We start from the raw sequence: 12709 nt of genomic DNA on the forward strand, positions 1-12709 counted from the left end.
AATGCCTAACCCATAGACTATTGTGGTAATTCGATAAGAGACATCATGGTATGCATCATATCTAATAGGGTGCAGTTATGATGTTCGGACACACCATCACACTATGGTGTTCCAGGCTGTATTAGTTGTGAAACGATTTCCACAATGTCTTAATTCTGTGCCAAACTCGTAATTCAGATATTCATCTCTATGATCATATCATAGATATTTTTATCCTCTTATCATGACGATCTTCCAACTTCACACTGAAATTACTTGAACCTTTCAATAATTTAGACTCGTGATTCATCAAGTAAATATACTTAACATCTACTCAAATCATCTGTGAAGTAAAAACATAACGATATCCACTACATGCCTCAGCACTCATTGGATTGCACACATCAAAATGTATTACTTCCAACAGGTTGCTTTCTAGTTCCATTTTACTGAAACCGAGGCTTTCAGTCATCTTGCCCATGTGGTATGATTTGCATGTCTCAAGTGATTCAAAATCAAGTGAGTCCAAACGGTCCATCTGTATAGAGTTTCTTCATGCATATCTACCAACAAACATGGTTCGCATGTCTCAATCCTTTCAAAAATGAGTGAGTCCAAAGATCCATCAACATGGAGCTTCTTCATGTGTTTTATACCGATATGACTTACGTGGCAGTGCCACAAGTAGGTGGTACTATCATTACTATCTTTTGGCATGAACATGTGTATCACTATGATCGAGATTCAATGAACCATTCATTTTAGGTGCAAGACCATTGAAGGTTTTATTCAAATAAACAGAGTAACCATTATTCTCCTTAAATGAATAACCGTATTGCGATAGACGTAATCCAATCATGTCTATGCTCAACGCAAACACCAAGCTCGATGGTAGAGGGAGCGTGCGATGCTTGATCATATCAACAATGGAATCACTTCCAACACATATCGTCAGCTCACCTTTAGCTAGTCTCCGTTTGTTCCGTAGCTTTTATTTCGAGTTACTAACACTTAGCAACTGAACCGGTATCTAATACCCTGGTGCTACTAGGAGTACTAGTAAAGTACACATCAACACAATGTATATCCAATATACTTCTATCGACCTTGCCAGCCTTCTTATCTACCAAGTATCTAGGGTAATTCTGCTCCAGTGGCTGTTCCCTTTATTACAGAAGCACTTAGTCTCGGGTTTGGGTTCAACCTTGGGTTTCTTCACTAGAGCTGCAGCTGAATTGCCGTTTCATGAAGTATCCCTTTGTTCCCTTGCCCTTCTTGAAACTAGTGGTTTCACCAACCATCAACAATTGATGCTCCTTCTTGATTTCTACTTTCGCGGTGTCAAACATCGCGAATATCTCAAGGATCATCATATATATCCCTGATATATTATAGTTCAACACGAAGCTCTAGCAGCTTGGTGGTAATGACTTCGGAGAAACATCACTATCTCATCTGGAAGATCAACTCCCACTCGATTCAAATGATTGTTGTACTCAGACAATCTGAGCACAAGCTCAACAATTGAGCTTTTCTCCCTTAGTTTGCAGGCTAAGAAAATCATCGGAGGTCTTATACCTCTTGACGTGGGCACGAGCCTGAAATCCCAATTTCAGCCCTCGAAACATCTCATATGTTTCGCGACGTTTCAAAACCGTCTTCGGTGCCTCAACTCTAAACCGTTTAACTGAACTATCACGTAGTCATCAAAACGTGTATGTCAGATGTTCGCAACATCCACAGACAACGTTCGAGGTTCAGCACACTGAGCGGTGCATTAAGGACATAAGCCTTCTAAGAAGCAATGAGGACAATCCTCAGTTAACGGACCTAGTCCGCATAATTGCTACTATCAACTTTCAACTAAATTTTCTCTAGGAACATATCTAAACAGTAGAACTGAAGCGCGAGCTACGACATAATTTGCAAAGATCTTTTGACTATGTTCAGGATAATTAAGTTCATCTTATGAACTCCCACTTAGATAGACATCCCTCTAGTCATCTAAGTGATTACATGATCCGAGTTAACTAGGCCGTGTCCGATCATCACGTGAGACGGACTAGCCAACGTCGGTGAACATCTTCATATTGATCGTATCTTCTATACGACTCATGCTCGACCTTTCGGTCTTCTGTGTTCCGAGGCCATGTCTGTACATGCTAGGCTCGTCAAGTTAACCCTAAGTGTTTTGCATGTGTTCCGAGGCCATGTCTGTACATACTAGGCTCGTCAACACCCGTTGTATGTGAACGTAAGGATCCATCACACCCGATCATCACGGCGTGCTTAGAAAAGATGAACTGTAGCAACGGTGCACAGTTAGGGGAGAACACTTCTTGAAATTTTAATGAGGGATCATCTTATTTACTACCGTCGTTCTAAGCAAATAAGATGTATTAACATGATAAACATCACATGCAATCAAATAGTAGTGACATGATATGGCCAATATCATATAGCTCCTTTGATCTCCATCTTGGGGCTCCATGATCATCTTGTCACCGGCATGACACCATGATCTCCATCATCATGATCTCCATCATCATGTCTCCATGAAGTTGTCACGTCATCTATTACTTCTACTACTACAGCTAACGTTTAGCAATAAAGTAAAGTAACTACATGACGTTTATGTTGACACGCAGGTCATGAATAAATTAAGACAACTCCTATGGCTCCTGCCGGTTGTCATACTCATCGACATGCAAGTCGTGATTCCTATTACAAGAACATGATCAATCTCATACATCACATATATCATTCATCACATCCTTTTGGCCATATCACATCACATAGCATACCCTGCAAAAACAAGTTAGACGTCCTCTAATTGTTGTTTGCATGTTTTACGTGGCTGCTATGGGTTTCTAGCAAGAACGTTTCTTACCTACGCAAAGACCACAGCGTGATATGCCAATTGCTATTTACCCTTCATAAGGACCCTGTTCATCGAATCCGATCCGACTAAAGTGCGAGAGACAGACACCCGCTAGCCACCTTATGCAACTAGTGCATGCCAGTCGGTGGAACCTGTCTCACGTAAGAGTACGTGTAAGGTCGGTCCGGGCCGCTTCATCCCACGATGCCGCCGAATCAAGATAAGACTAGTAACGGCAAGCATATTGAACAAAATCAACGCCCACAACTACTTTGTGTTCTACTCGTGCATAGAATCTTCGCAATAGACCTAGCTCATGATGCCACTGTTGGGTAACGTAGCAGAAATTCAAAATTTTCCTACGTGTCACCAAGATCTATCTATGGAGAGACCAGCAACGAGGGGAAGGAGAGTGCATCTACATACCCTTGTAGATCGCTAAGCGGAAGCGTTCAAGTGAACGGGGTTGATGGAGTCGTACTCGTCGTGATTCAAATCATCGATGACCAAGTGCCGAACGCACGGCACCTCCGCGTTCAACACACGTGAAGCCCGGTGACGTCTCCCACGCCTTGATCCAGCAAGGAGAGAGGGAGAGGTTGAGGAAGACTCCATCCAGCAGCAGCACAACAGCGTGGTGGTGATGGAGGAGCGTGGCAATCCTGCAGGGCTTCGCCAAGCACCACAGAAGAGGAGGGAGAGAGAGATGCAGGGCTGCACCAACGAGAGATCGAATCACGTGTTGTGGGCAGCCCAATGCCTCAATATATATAGGGAAGGGGAGGGGCTGCGCCCCCTCTAGGGTTCCCAACCCTAGGGGGGGCGGCAGCCCTAGATGGGGAACAAGGGTGGCGGCCAAGAGGGGATGGGAGAGGGAGGCGCACCAATATGGGCCCTAAGGCCCATATCCCATTAGGGTTTGCCCCCTCTCCATCTCTTAGGCGCATGGGCCTTAGCGGGGCTGGTTCCCTTGGCCCATGTAGGCCAAGGAACACTCCCCACAGCCCATGTGGCCCCCCCGGGGCAGGTGGCCCCACTTGGTGGATCCCCGGGACCCTCCCGGTGGTCCCGGTACGTTACCGATAAACCCCGAAACTCCTCCGGTGACCAAAACAGGACTTCCCATATATAAATCTTTACCTCCGGACCATTCCGGAACTCCTCGTGACGTCCTGGATCTCATCCGGGACTCCGAACAACATTCGGTAACCACATACAAACTTCCTTTACAACCCTAGCGTCATCGAACCTTAAGTGTGTAGACCCTACGGGTTCGGGAGACATGCAGACATGACCGAGACGTTCTCCTGTCAATAACCAACAGCGGGATCTGGATACCCATATTGGCTCCCACATGTTCCACGATGATCTCATCGGATGAACCACGATGTCAAGGACTTAATCAATCCCGTATTCAATTCCCTTTGTCTATCGGTACGATACTTGCCCGAGATTCGATCGTCGGTATCCCAATACCTTGTTCAATCTCGTTACCGGCAAGTCTCTTTTACTCGTTCCATAACACATCATCCCGTGATTAACTCCTTGATCACATTGTGCACATTATGATGATGTCCTACCGAGTGGGCCCAGAGATACCTCTCCGTTTACACGGAGTGACAAATCCCAGTCTCGATTCGTGCCAACCCAACAGACACTTTCGGAGATACCCGTAGTGTACCTTTATAGCCACCCAGTTACGTTGTGACGTTTGGCACACCCAAAGCACTCCTACGGTATCCGGGAGTTGCACAATCTCATGGTCTAAGGAAATGATACTTGACATTAGAAAAGCTTTAGCATACGAACTACATGATCTTGTGCTATGCTTAGGATTGGGTCTTGTCCATCACATCATTCTCCTAATGATGTGATCCCGTTATCAACGACATCCAATGTCCATGGTCAGGAAACCGTAACCATCTATTGATCAACGAGCTAGTCAACTAGAGGCTTACTAGGGACATGGTGTTGTCTATGTATCCACACATGTATCTGAGTTTCCTATCAATACAATTCTAGCATGGATAATAAACGATTATCATGAACAAGGAAATATAATAATAACTAATTTATTATTGCCTCTAGGGCATATTTCCAAGAGGGATCACAACAGTTTTCGAGGGTAGAATATTCAACCCAAATTTATTGATTCGACACAAGGAGAGCCAAAGAATATTCTCAAGTATTAGCAGCTGAGTTGTCAATTCAACCACACCTGAAAGACTTAATATCTGCAGCAAAGTATTTAGTAGCAAAGTAGTATGAAAGTAGCGGTAACGGTGGCAAAACTAATAGTAGCAGTTTTGTAGCAATCGTAACAGTGGCAACGGAAAAGTAACTTAACAAAGATCAATGTGAAACGAGCTTGTAGGCAATGGATCAATGATGAATAATTATGTCGGATGGCATTCATCATGCAACAGTTATAACATAGGGTGGCAAAGAACTAGCTCCAATTCATCAATATAATGTAGGCATGTATTCCGAATATAGTCATGCGTGCTTATGGAAAAGAACTTGCATAACATCTTTTGTCCTACCCTCCCGTGGCAGCAGGATCCTATTGAAAACTAAGGGATATTAAGGCCTTCTTTTAATAGAGAACCGGACCAAAGCATTAGCTCCTAATGAATACATGAACTCCTCAAACTACGGTCATCACTGGAAAGTGTCCCGACGATTGTCACTCCGGGGTTGCCGGATCATAACACGTAGTAGGTGACTATAACTTGCGAGATTGGATCAATAACACAAATATATTCATGAAAACATAATAGGTTTAGATCTGAAATCATGGCCCTCGGGCCCTAGTGACAAGCATTAAGCATAGCAAAGTCATAGCAACATCAATCTTAGAACATAGTGGATACTAGTGATCAAACCCTAACAAAACTGACTCGATTACATGGTAAATCTCATCCAACCCATCACCGTCCAGCAAGCCTACGATGTGATTACTCACGCACGGCGGTGATCATAATGAAATTGGTGATGGAGGCTAGTTGATGATGACGATGGCGACGATTTCCCCTCCCCGGAGCCCAAAATGGACTCCAGATCTGCCCTCCCGAGGAAGAACAGGAGGTGGCGGCAGCTCCGTATCGTAAAATGTGATGAATCGTTCCTCTGATTTTTTTTCTCCCCGAACGTGAATATATGGAGTTCGAGTTGAGGTCGGTGGAAGTCTGTGGGTCCCACAAGACAGGGGGCGCGCCCTAGGGGGTGTGCGCCCTCCACCCTTGTGGACAGGTGGTGGGCCCCCTCTAGTTGATTCTTTCGCCAATATTTTTTATTTATTCCAAAAATAATCTCCGTGAAGTTTCAGGTCATTCCGAGAACTTTTATTTCTGCACAAAAATAACAACATGGCAATTCTCCTGAAAACATTGTCAGTCCGGATTAGTTCCATTCAGATCATGCAAATTAGAGTCCAAAACAAGGGCAAAAGAGTTTGGAAAAGTAGATACAACGGAGACATATCGGCGCACCAAGTTCTCAAAAGCCCATGTGGGTAGGGAATGCAAAAAAAGGAAGGAGTCCTAGTAGGAATAGGATTGTACTTGGAGTCAAAGTCCTCTCCCCCTTAGCTGCGCCCTAGGGCTTGGAGGGGCTGTTTTCCACACCCCTCCACTATATATAGAGGGGATGGGGTGCCCCAAGAGGAAAAACCAAGCCCTTCCGTAGTTCCACCGCCTCGTTCCGGAGACGCTTAGCGAAGTGCTGTCGATGCTCCACCATCACCATTACCACCACGCCGTCGTGTTGGTTGTAATCCCATCTACTTCTCCTCTCCCGCTTGCTGGATCAAGAAGGAGGAGACGTCATCGAGCCGCACGTGTGCTAAACTCGGAGGTGTCGTCCGTTCGACACTAGATCGGTTGGATCGTGATCAGATCGCGAAGAGTATGACTACATCAACCGCGTGATAAACGCTTCCGCTTAGCGATCTACAAGGGTACGTAGATGCTCTCCCCCTCTCGTAGCTATGCATCTCCATGGATAGAGTGCGTAGAATTTTTTATTTTTCATGCAACGTTCCCCAACAATATCTACCATGTTGTGATCATCAAATCTGCACACCTTACTGGCATTCCTCAGTGATGCCCATTCTCACCGGGTGGCTAGCGTGGATGACACGGTGGCCTGGTTCTTGGCCGCTGGCCCCGAGCCAAAAGAAGGCGCCGTCAATTTCTAAACTCAAAAGGATGAACCACTACTTTGGCAACTCCATTGTAGTCTTGTCTCGAAATATTCGGGGACCAAAATAAGAAGGCGTTCTAGTTGGCGACCATCTATATATTTGGACACAAGGATCCGGGTTTTCTTTTTTTGTTTTTTGAGAATGGAAATAAGAATTGTTATGATTGTGTTTTGCAATTTGCGGGATTACAATGCATCTTATCCGGCTTAGCTATTGGTCAGGCAACAAAAAAAAACTTATAAGAGGAAGACATAAGCCGGATGAAGAAATAGAAAAGAGTGGAATTGTCACATACTAGTAGTTTTGTTTCCTCAAAACAAGAAACAAAAAAGGAAAGGACGAATGAAGTAAAAAAAAGGTGTCTGCTCCAAACAAAAAAGAAATGAATGGAATGCAAAAATAAAGGAGTGGAGGTGCGGGGAATCGAACCCCGTGCCTCTCGCATGCGAAGCGAGCGCTCTACCATATGAGCTACACCCCCAATTTGCATGCTACCTCGGGACGCGTGATCAATTACTAATTGGGTTTGTTCAATTGCTAATTACATGTTGTAATCAGTGGGAGCAGCAGGTCCTAATTCCACTCTTTTCTATTTCTTCATCCGGCTTATGTTTTCCTCCAAACTAGCCGGATAAGATGCATTGAGATCCCGCAAATTGCAAAATACAATCATAACAATTCTTATTTCCATTCTCAAAAAACAAAGAAAACCCCATATCCTTGTGTCCAAATATATAGATCCAGGTCGCCAACTAGAACGCCTTCTTATTTTGGTAGCCGAATATTTCGAGACAAAACTACAATAATGGAGTTGCTAAAATAGTGATTCACCCTTGTGAGTTTAGAAACTGAGCGCGCCTTCTTTTGAGCCTCAAGCCTTTCTTGAATCTCATGGACCGGAGCAAACGTAAGGTTGGGTAGGAGCCACACCGCGCACGCATCGCTGTAGCTCAATCTAATAGGCAGCCACTTGACAAGCTCGCTCTCGTCGTCCACAAAATTGTATCTAAACACGCCGCCCTCAAAGGCAAAGTAGGCACTGCTGCTGCTGTTGCCTGCATTATCCAGCAACTGAGCGGAGAAACTAGCCGGAGAGCCGAGGAACAAGATGCGGTTGCCAAGGTTCTGTCCATCCTTGGCGACCCACCGCATCTCGCCGCTGCCTGCCTTGTTAGAGTTGTGTCGAATATTGTGTATAAGGTAGGTTACAGTTGGACTATGAGTTGTATTGTGTTTACATAGGATGTGGAATCGTGTCCTAGTAGGACACTTGTATCCTATGCCTCTCATATATAGCGGAGGTAGACACACGATGTAACCTATGCCAACATAATAGCATAGGCGCGCAAGGGGGAGCTGGCGGGTGTGCCGGCGTCCGGGTGGCCGGTGTGCGGTATTGTGATGGTGTCATGGGGAGGAGCGTCCATAGTCAGGCCCCGGGGATGTAGCCATATCGATGAACCTCGTTAACAAATCTCGGTGTTGTGCTTGTGTGATTGCTTGGTCCTCGAATGATCGACAGGTGTGCCTCAGATTTATTCTAACAAGTGGTATCATGAGCAAGATTTTGAAAAGATTGTGGAAGTTGATCTAGAGGAAGTATCGAATTCGAGATGCAGCCGGTTGCGGTGTGGTTCTCGGCAAGATTGAGGAAGCGATCAGCGGAAATTGGATGGCCATGCAAGCAGTCGAGACGTGCGGCGGTCGATGAGGTGGATCGATCGGGCGAGCGTCAGGCGTCGTACGCGAGTTGCGGCAGCAGCGACGCAACCCAGGTGCACGGTGTCAGTGGTGGCCCAAGGCCCTGGATTGCTGAGGAGCCGTGCAAGTTGGATGCATACGGTGCGAGCTAGGAGTACATACGAGATTTGTTTGGAAAACAAAACCGGACCGAGTCCAGGGAGACTCGAACACGTGTCTCTGCGATGGGTGTACCTGCGGTGGAGTATAAAAACAGCAGCAGGCAGCCTCGTGACGAGACAAGGAGGCAGGCCAAATCTAGCGGAAAATTCCATATAGTGATACACGTACATCAGGAAAGTTGAGAATTTGACAAAGCAAATAGTTAGCATCAGGAGTTAAAGCCAAGATAGTTTTTTCACAGGGTCAGCCGTCCGAAGAACCAGGACGTCAACGAGTTCCAGGTTTGAGGTGAAGAAGTTCGTGGAACTGAAAACCTTGAGTTATGGCAGACAAAAGTGAAAAATTTGTTGGCGCAATAGAGATGCTTGAAGGCGTTGCAAGAAGTCACGTCAGCTAAGATGGAATTATCTGGTGATGGATGGAGATTCACGGAAGATGATTTGGGAGCCTCGAGTGTGTCATACAGTCGAACGAGTTCGGCTGGGTCGGACTAGGCAGTCTGACGGATCGACGTGAGTCGGTTGGTACAAAAGACGGTGGTGGGATCGGCGACGACGACATAGAAGCGTGATGTCGATGGTGACCGACTTCTGGGCGTGGAAACACGTGGCGCAGGTCCAGAGGGCTTGTGTGGTTTCGACAAGACTATGGCGCGGGGTTGATTCAAGACGGGGTGCACATGAGAGCTTGAAGTCGACGGAGCGCGAGGGTGGACTGATCATCTACCATGGAGTCATGTTGAAGGTGGAGCTGAATTGAGGGGCTACGGCGTAAGAGCTCAGAGATTCGAAGCCTATTCAGCGGGGAAAGCGAGGGACACGTAGTTTGGACTGGAACCCAGTGGTCTGATAGAAGCGTGAAACTCGTCATCGGTCGGTGATGATCAGTGGTACTTTGCAGTGGGGGTTGAGTGGTGTGGGTTCGCAGCCCTTGAGACTCGACCGGGACAGCGGAGGCTCGACGCGGTAATAGCGGCGAGGCGTGCGGTATGCACGGGAGATGGAGACGGGCCAGGGCTCTGGTGGTCATACATGTGATGAGACAACTGCGAATTTGATTTGGAATGACTACAAGCAATGGTGAAATTCCTTCAAGTTTCAGACAGACGGTCAAGAAAGGAGTGGTGATGTTGAGTTCAGGTAACTCTTATGTGTGACACCCAATATGTGAGTTGTTCACTTTCACGCAGGTCATTGATCAGTGTGTGATGGCGTTGGACTGATACTCTAGAAGTTCAGAGCACAAACTAGAGTAACAAGGAACTTAATTTTGCTCGAGTGTTGACTGTGGTCAAGAAAAGAAGGGACTACAAGTTGTAGGTGGAGTCACATGAAGTCTTTGGAGTAGCAGCGGTGCTCATGGGATAGGCTCAAGTCCAAACTGCATGGAAGTTTGACGCATTGACGAATTCAAGGTGGTGGAGAATATTCACCAAGGTGGAGTTTGTTAGAGTTGTGTCGAATATTGTGTACAAGGTAGGTTACAGTTGGACTATGAGTTGTATTGTGTTTACACAGGATGTGGAGTCGTGTCCTAATAGGACACTTGTATCCTAGGCCTCTCATATATAGCGGGGATAAACACACGATGTAACCTATGCCAACATAATAGCACAGGCGCGCAAGGGGGAGCTGGCGGGTGTGCCGGCGCCCGGGTGGCCGGTGTGCGGTATTGTGATGGTGTCATAGGGAGGAGCGCCCAAAGTCAAGCCCCGGAGATGTAGCCATATCGGTGAACCTCGTTAACAAATCTCGATGTCGTGCTTGTGTGATTACTTGGTCCTTGGATGATCGACAGATGTGCCTCAGATTTATTCTAACATGCCTCTTTTTGCAGCGCGTGCACCGTCACCCGCAGTATTTATGAAAGATAGTCGTAGTCATAAGGACCCCTGTTCTCTTTCATCATGACGAATGCCCATAGTATGGAGCCAACGCGAGACCGGAGAGGCAAATGCGTTCTTTCCGGGAAGCGGCGGCGGACTGTGCACTCCTTGATGTGGGGTGGAGGGGTCTTCCTTTCACATGGGATAACAAGCAGCAGGGGAACGCGAATGTGAAGGCTAGACTGGACCGTGCTATGGTCAACTCCTTGTTCCTTAATCTGTTTGAGTTCACAAATGTGAAACACATGAGTAGTGTGGAATCAGACCACTGTTTTGTTTTAGCAGAACTCAAAACGACAGGGGCGACCGGCTGGGCTCGAGCTCGGCGCTCTTTCCGTTATGAAAACGTATGGCAGAGCCACTCAGATTACGACGACGTGGTACGTGCGATGTGGCGCACGGGATCCGGCCAAGGAGGACTAAAGGGCGTAATCGAGGCTCTGGCCGTGGTGCAGTCTCAGTTAGGCGAATGGGGCCAACGTGAGTTTGGGAACATGCAGAAGAAAGTACGCCGGCTTCAAGCTTGACTGGACAAGTTACGGTGTGCCTCGCTCCGTCGAGGCCCAACTGAGGAAGAAACCAGCGTAGCAAAGCAGCTGCGTGAGGCTTTGCGACAGGAGGAAATCTGGCTCAAGCAACGTTCTCGGGTATCTTGGCTGTGGGAAGGAGACCGGAATACCGGTTATTTTCAAGCCCAGGCAGCGCAGAGAAAACGCATTAATAGAATTACCTCGTTGGAAGTGGGTGATGGCCGTGTATGCACTGATCCAGCGGAGGTGAAGAGGGAGATTATGGGCTTCTATCAGGTGCTATACCAATCTCAAGGTTATGCGCCACTGGAGGAATTGTTGGACTGTGTTCAACCGAGAGTGTCACATGAGATGAACGAAACCTTGTAGAAAGAATATGTGGCAGCCGAGGTGAAGGACGCATTATTCCAAATGGCACCGTCCAAAGCTCCGGGCGTGGACGAGTTCACGGTGGGCTTCTACCAACGACATTGGGACGTCCTTGGTGATGATATTACTCAAGCAGTACTGGTTTTTCTAAACGGTGGCGAGCTACCGACAGGACTCAACGACACAGCTATAACTTTGATCCCCAAAGTTCGAAATCCGCAGAAAATCTCACAGTATAGACCAATTGCCTTATGCCTAGTGCTTTACAAAATTGCTGTCAAAGTCTTGGCAAACAGGCTTCGGCTCATTCTTGATGAGGTTATAGGAGAGGAGCAAAGTGCTTTCGTACCTGGCCGTCTAATCACGGACAACGTACTGGTTGCTTATCAATGTATCCATGCTATTCGCAGAAGGAAAAAAGGGAAAAATGCAAGTTGTGCGGTTAAGCTAGATATGTTGAAAGCTTATGATCGGGTGGAGTGGCATTATCTCGAAGCAATGTTGTTCAGACTAGGGTTTGGGGATAGCTTCATCAGACTCGTCATGAAGTGTGTCACTTCTGTTCGCTTCACGATCAAGGTGAATGGGGAACTCCTACCTTTCTTTGATCCTTCGAGGGGTCTTTGTCAGGGCTGCTCCATGTCTCCTTACCTCTTCCTCATTTGTGCACAAGGCCTCACAGCCCTTTTAAACAACTATGGGGGTGCACACATTGACAGAGGAGTTCGGGTAAGTATCCATGCACCATGGGTAAATCACCTTTTATTTGCTGACAATAGCCTCATCTTCCTCGGTGCAAATACCCAAAGTGCAGACAGGCTCAATGAGATTCTCCGGATTTATGCCGAATGCTCGGGTCAAGCGGTTAACCGGGAGAAGAGCTCTATTTTTTCAGTGCAAACGCAGGTCAGCCCCTCAGAGATATTATGAAAAACTCTCTCGGAATTATGGCGGAAGCGTTTTCATAGCGCTATCTGGGGTTGCCTACTGCTATTGGA

The 12709-nt window shown here is 46.7% G+C and overlaps 1 protein-coding gene and 1 non-coding gene across 2 annotated transcripts; one reads left to right on the top strand and one right to left on the bottom strand.

Annotated features, from left to right (window-relative positions):
- Positions 1-7472: 7472 nt before the first annotated feature.
- TRNAA-CGC (transfer RNA alanine (anticodon CGC)) lies at positions 7473-7545 on the bottom strand. The gene has a single exon. It is a non-coding gene; the product is annotated as a tRNA-Ala (tRNA).
- A 3335-nt stretch (positions 7546-10880) lies between these two features.
- LOC147956636 (uncharacterized) lies at positions 10881-11339 on the top strand. Its single transcript, XM_087537754.1, has one exon. The coding sequence runs from the start codon at positions 10881-10883 to the stop codon at positions 11337-11339; it is 459 nt and encodes a 152-aa protein (XP_087393880.1).
- The last annotated feature ends 1370 nt before the right edge of the window (positions 11340-12709 follow it).

Source organism: Triticum urartu, chromosome 7A (genome assembly GCF_056163025.1).
Source record: "Triticum urartu cultivar PI428250 chromosome 7A, HENAU_Tu73, whole genome shotgun sequence".
NCBI classification, from domain to species: Eukaryota; Viridiplantae; Streptophyta; class Magnoliopsida; order Poales; family Poaceae; genus Triticum; species Triticum urartu.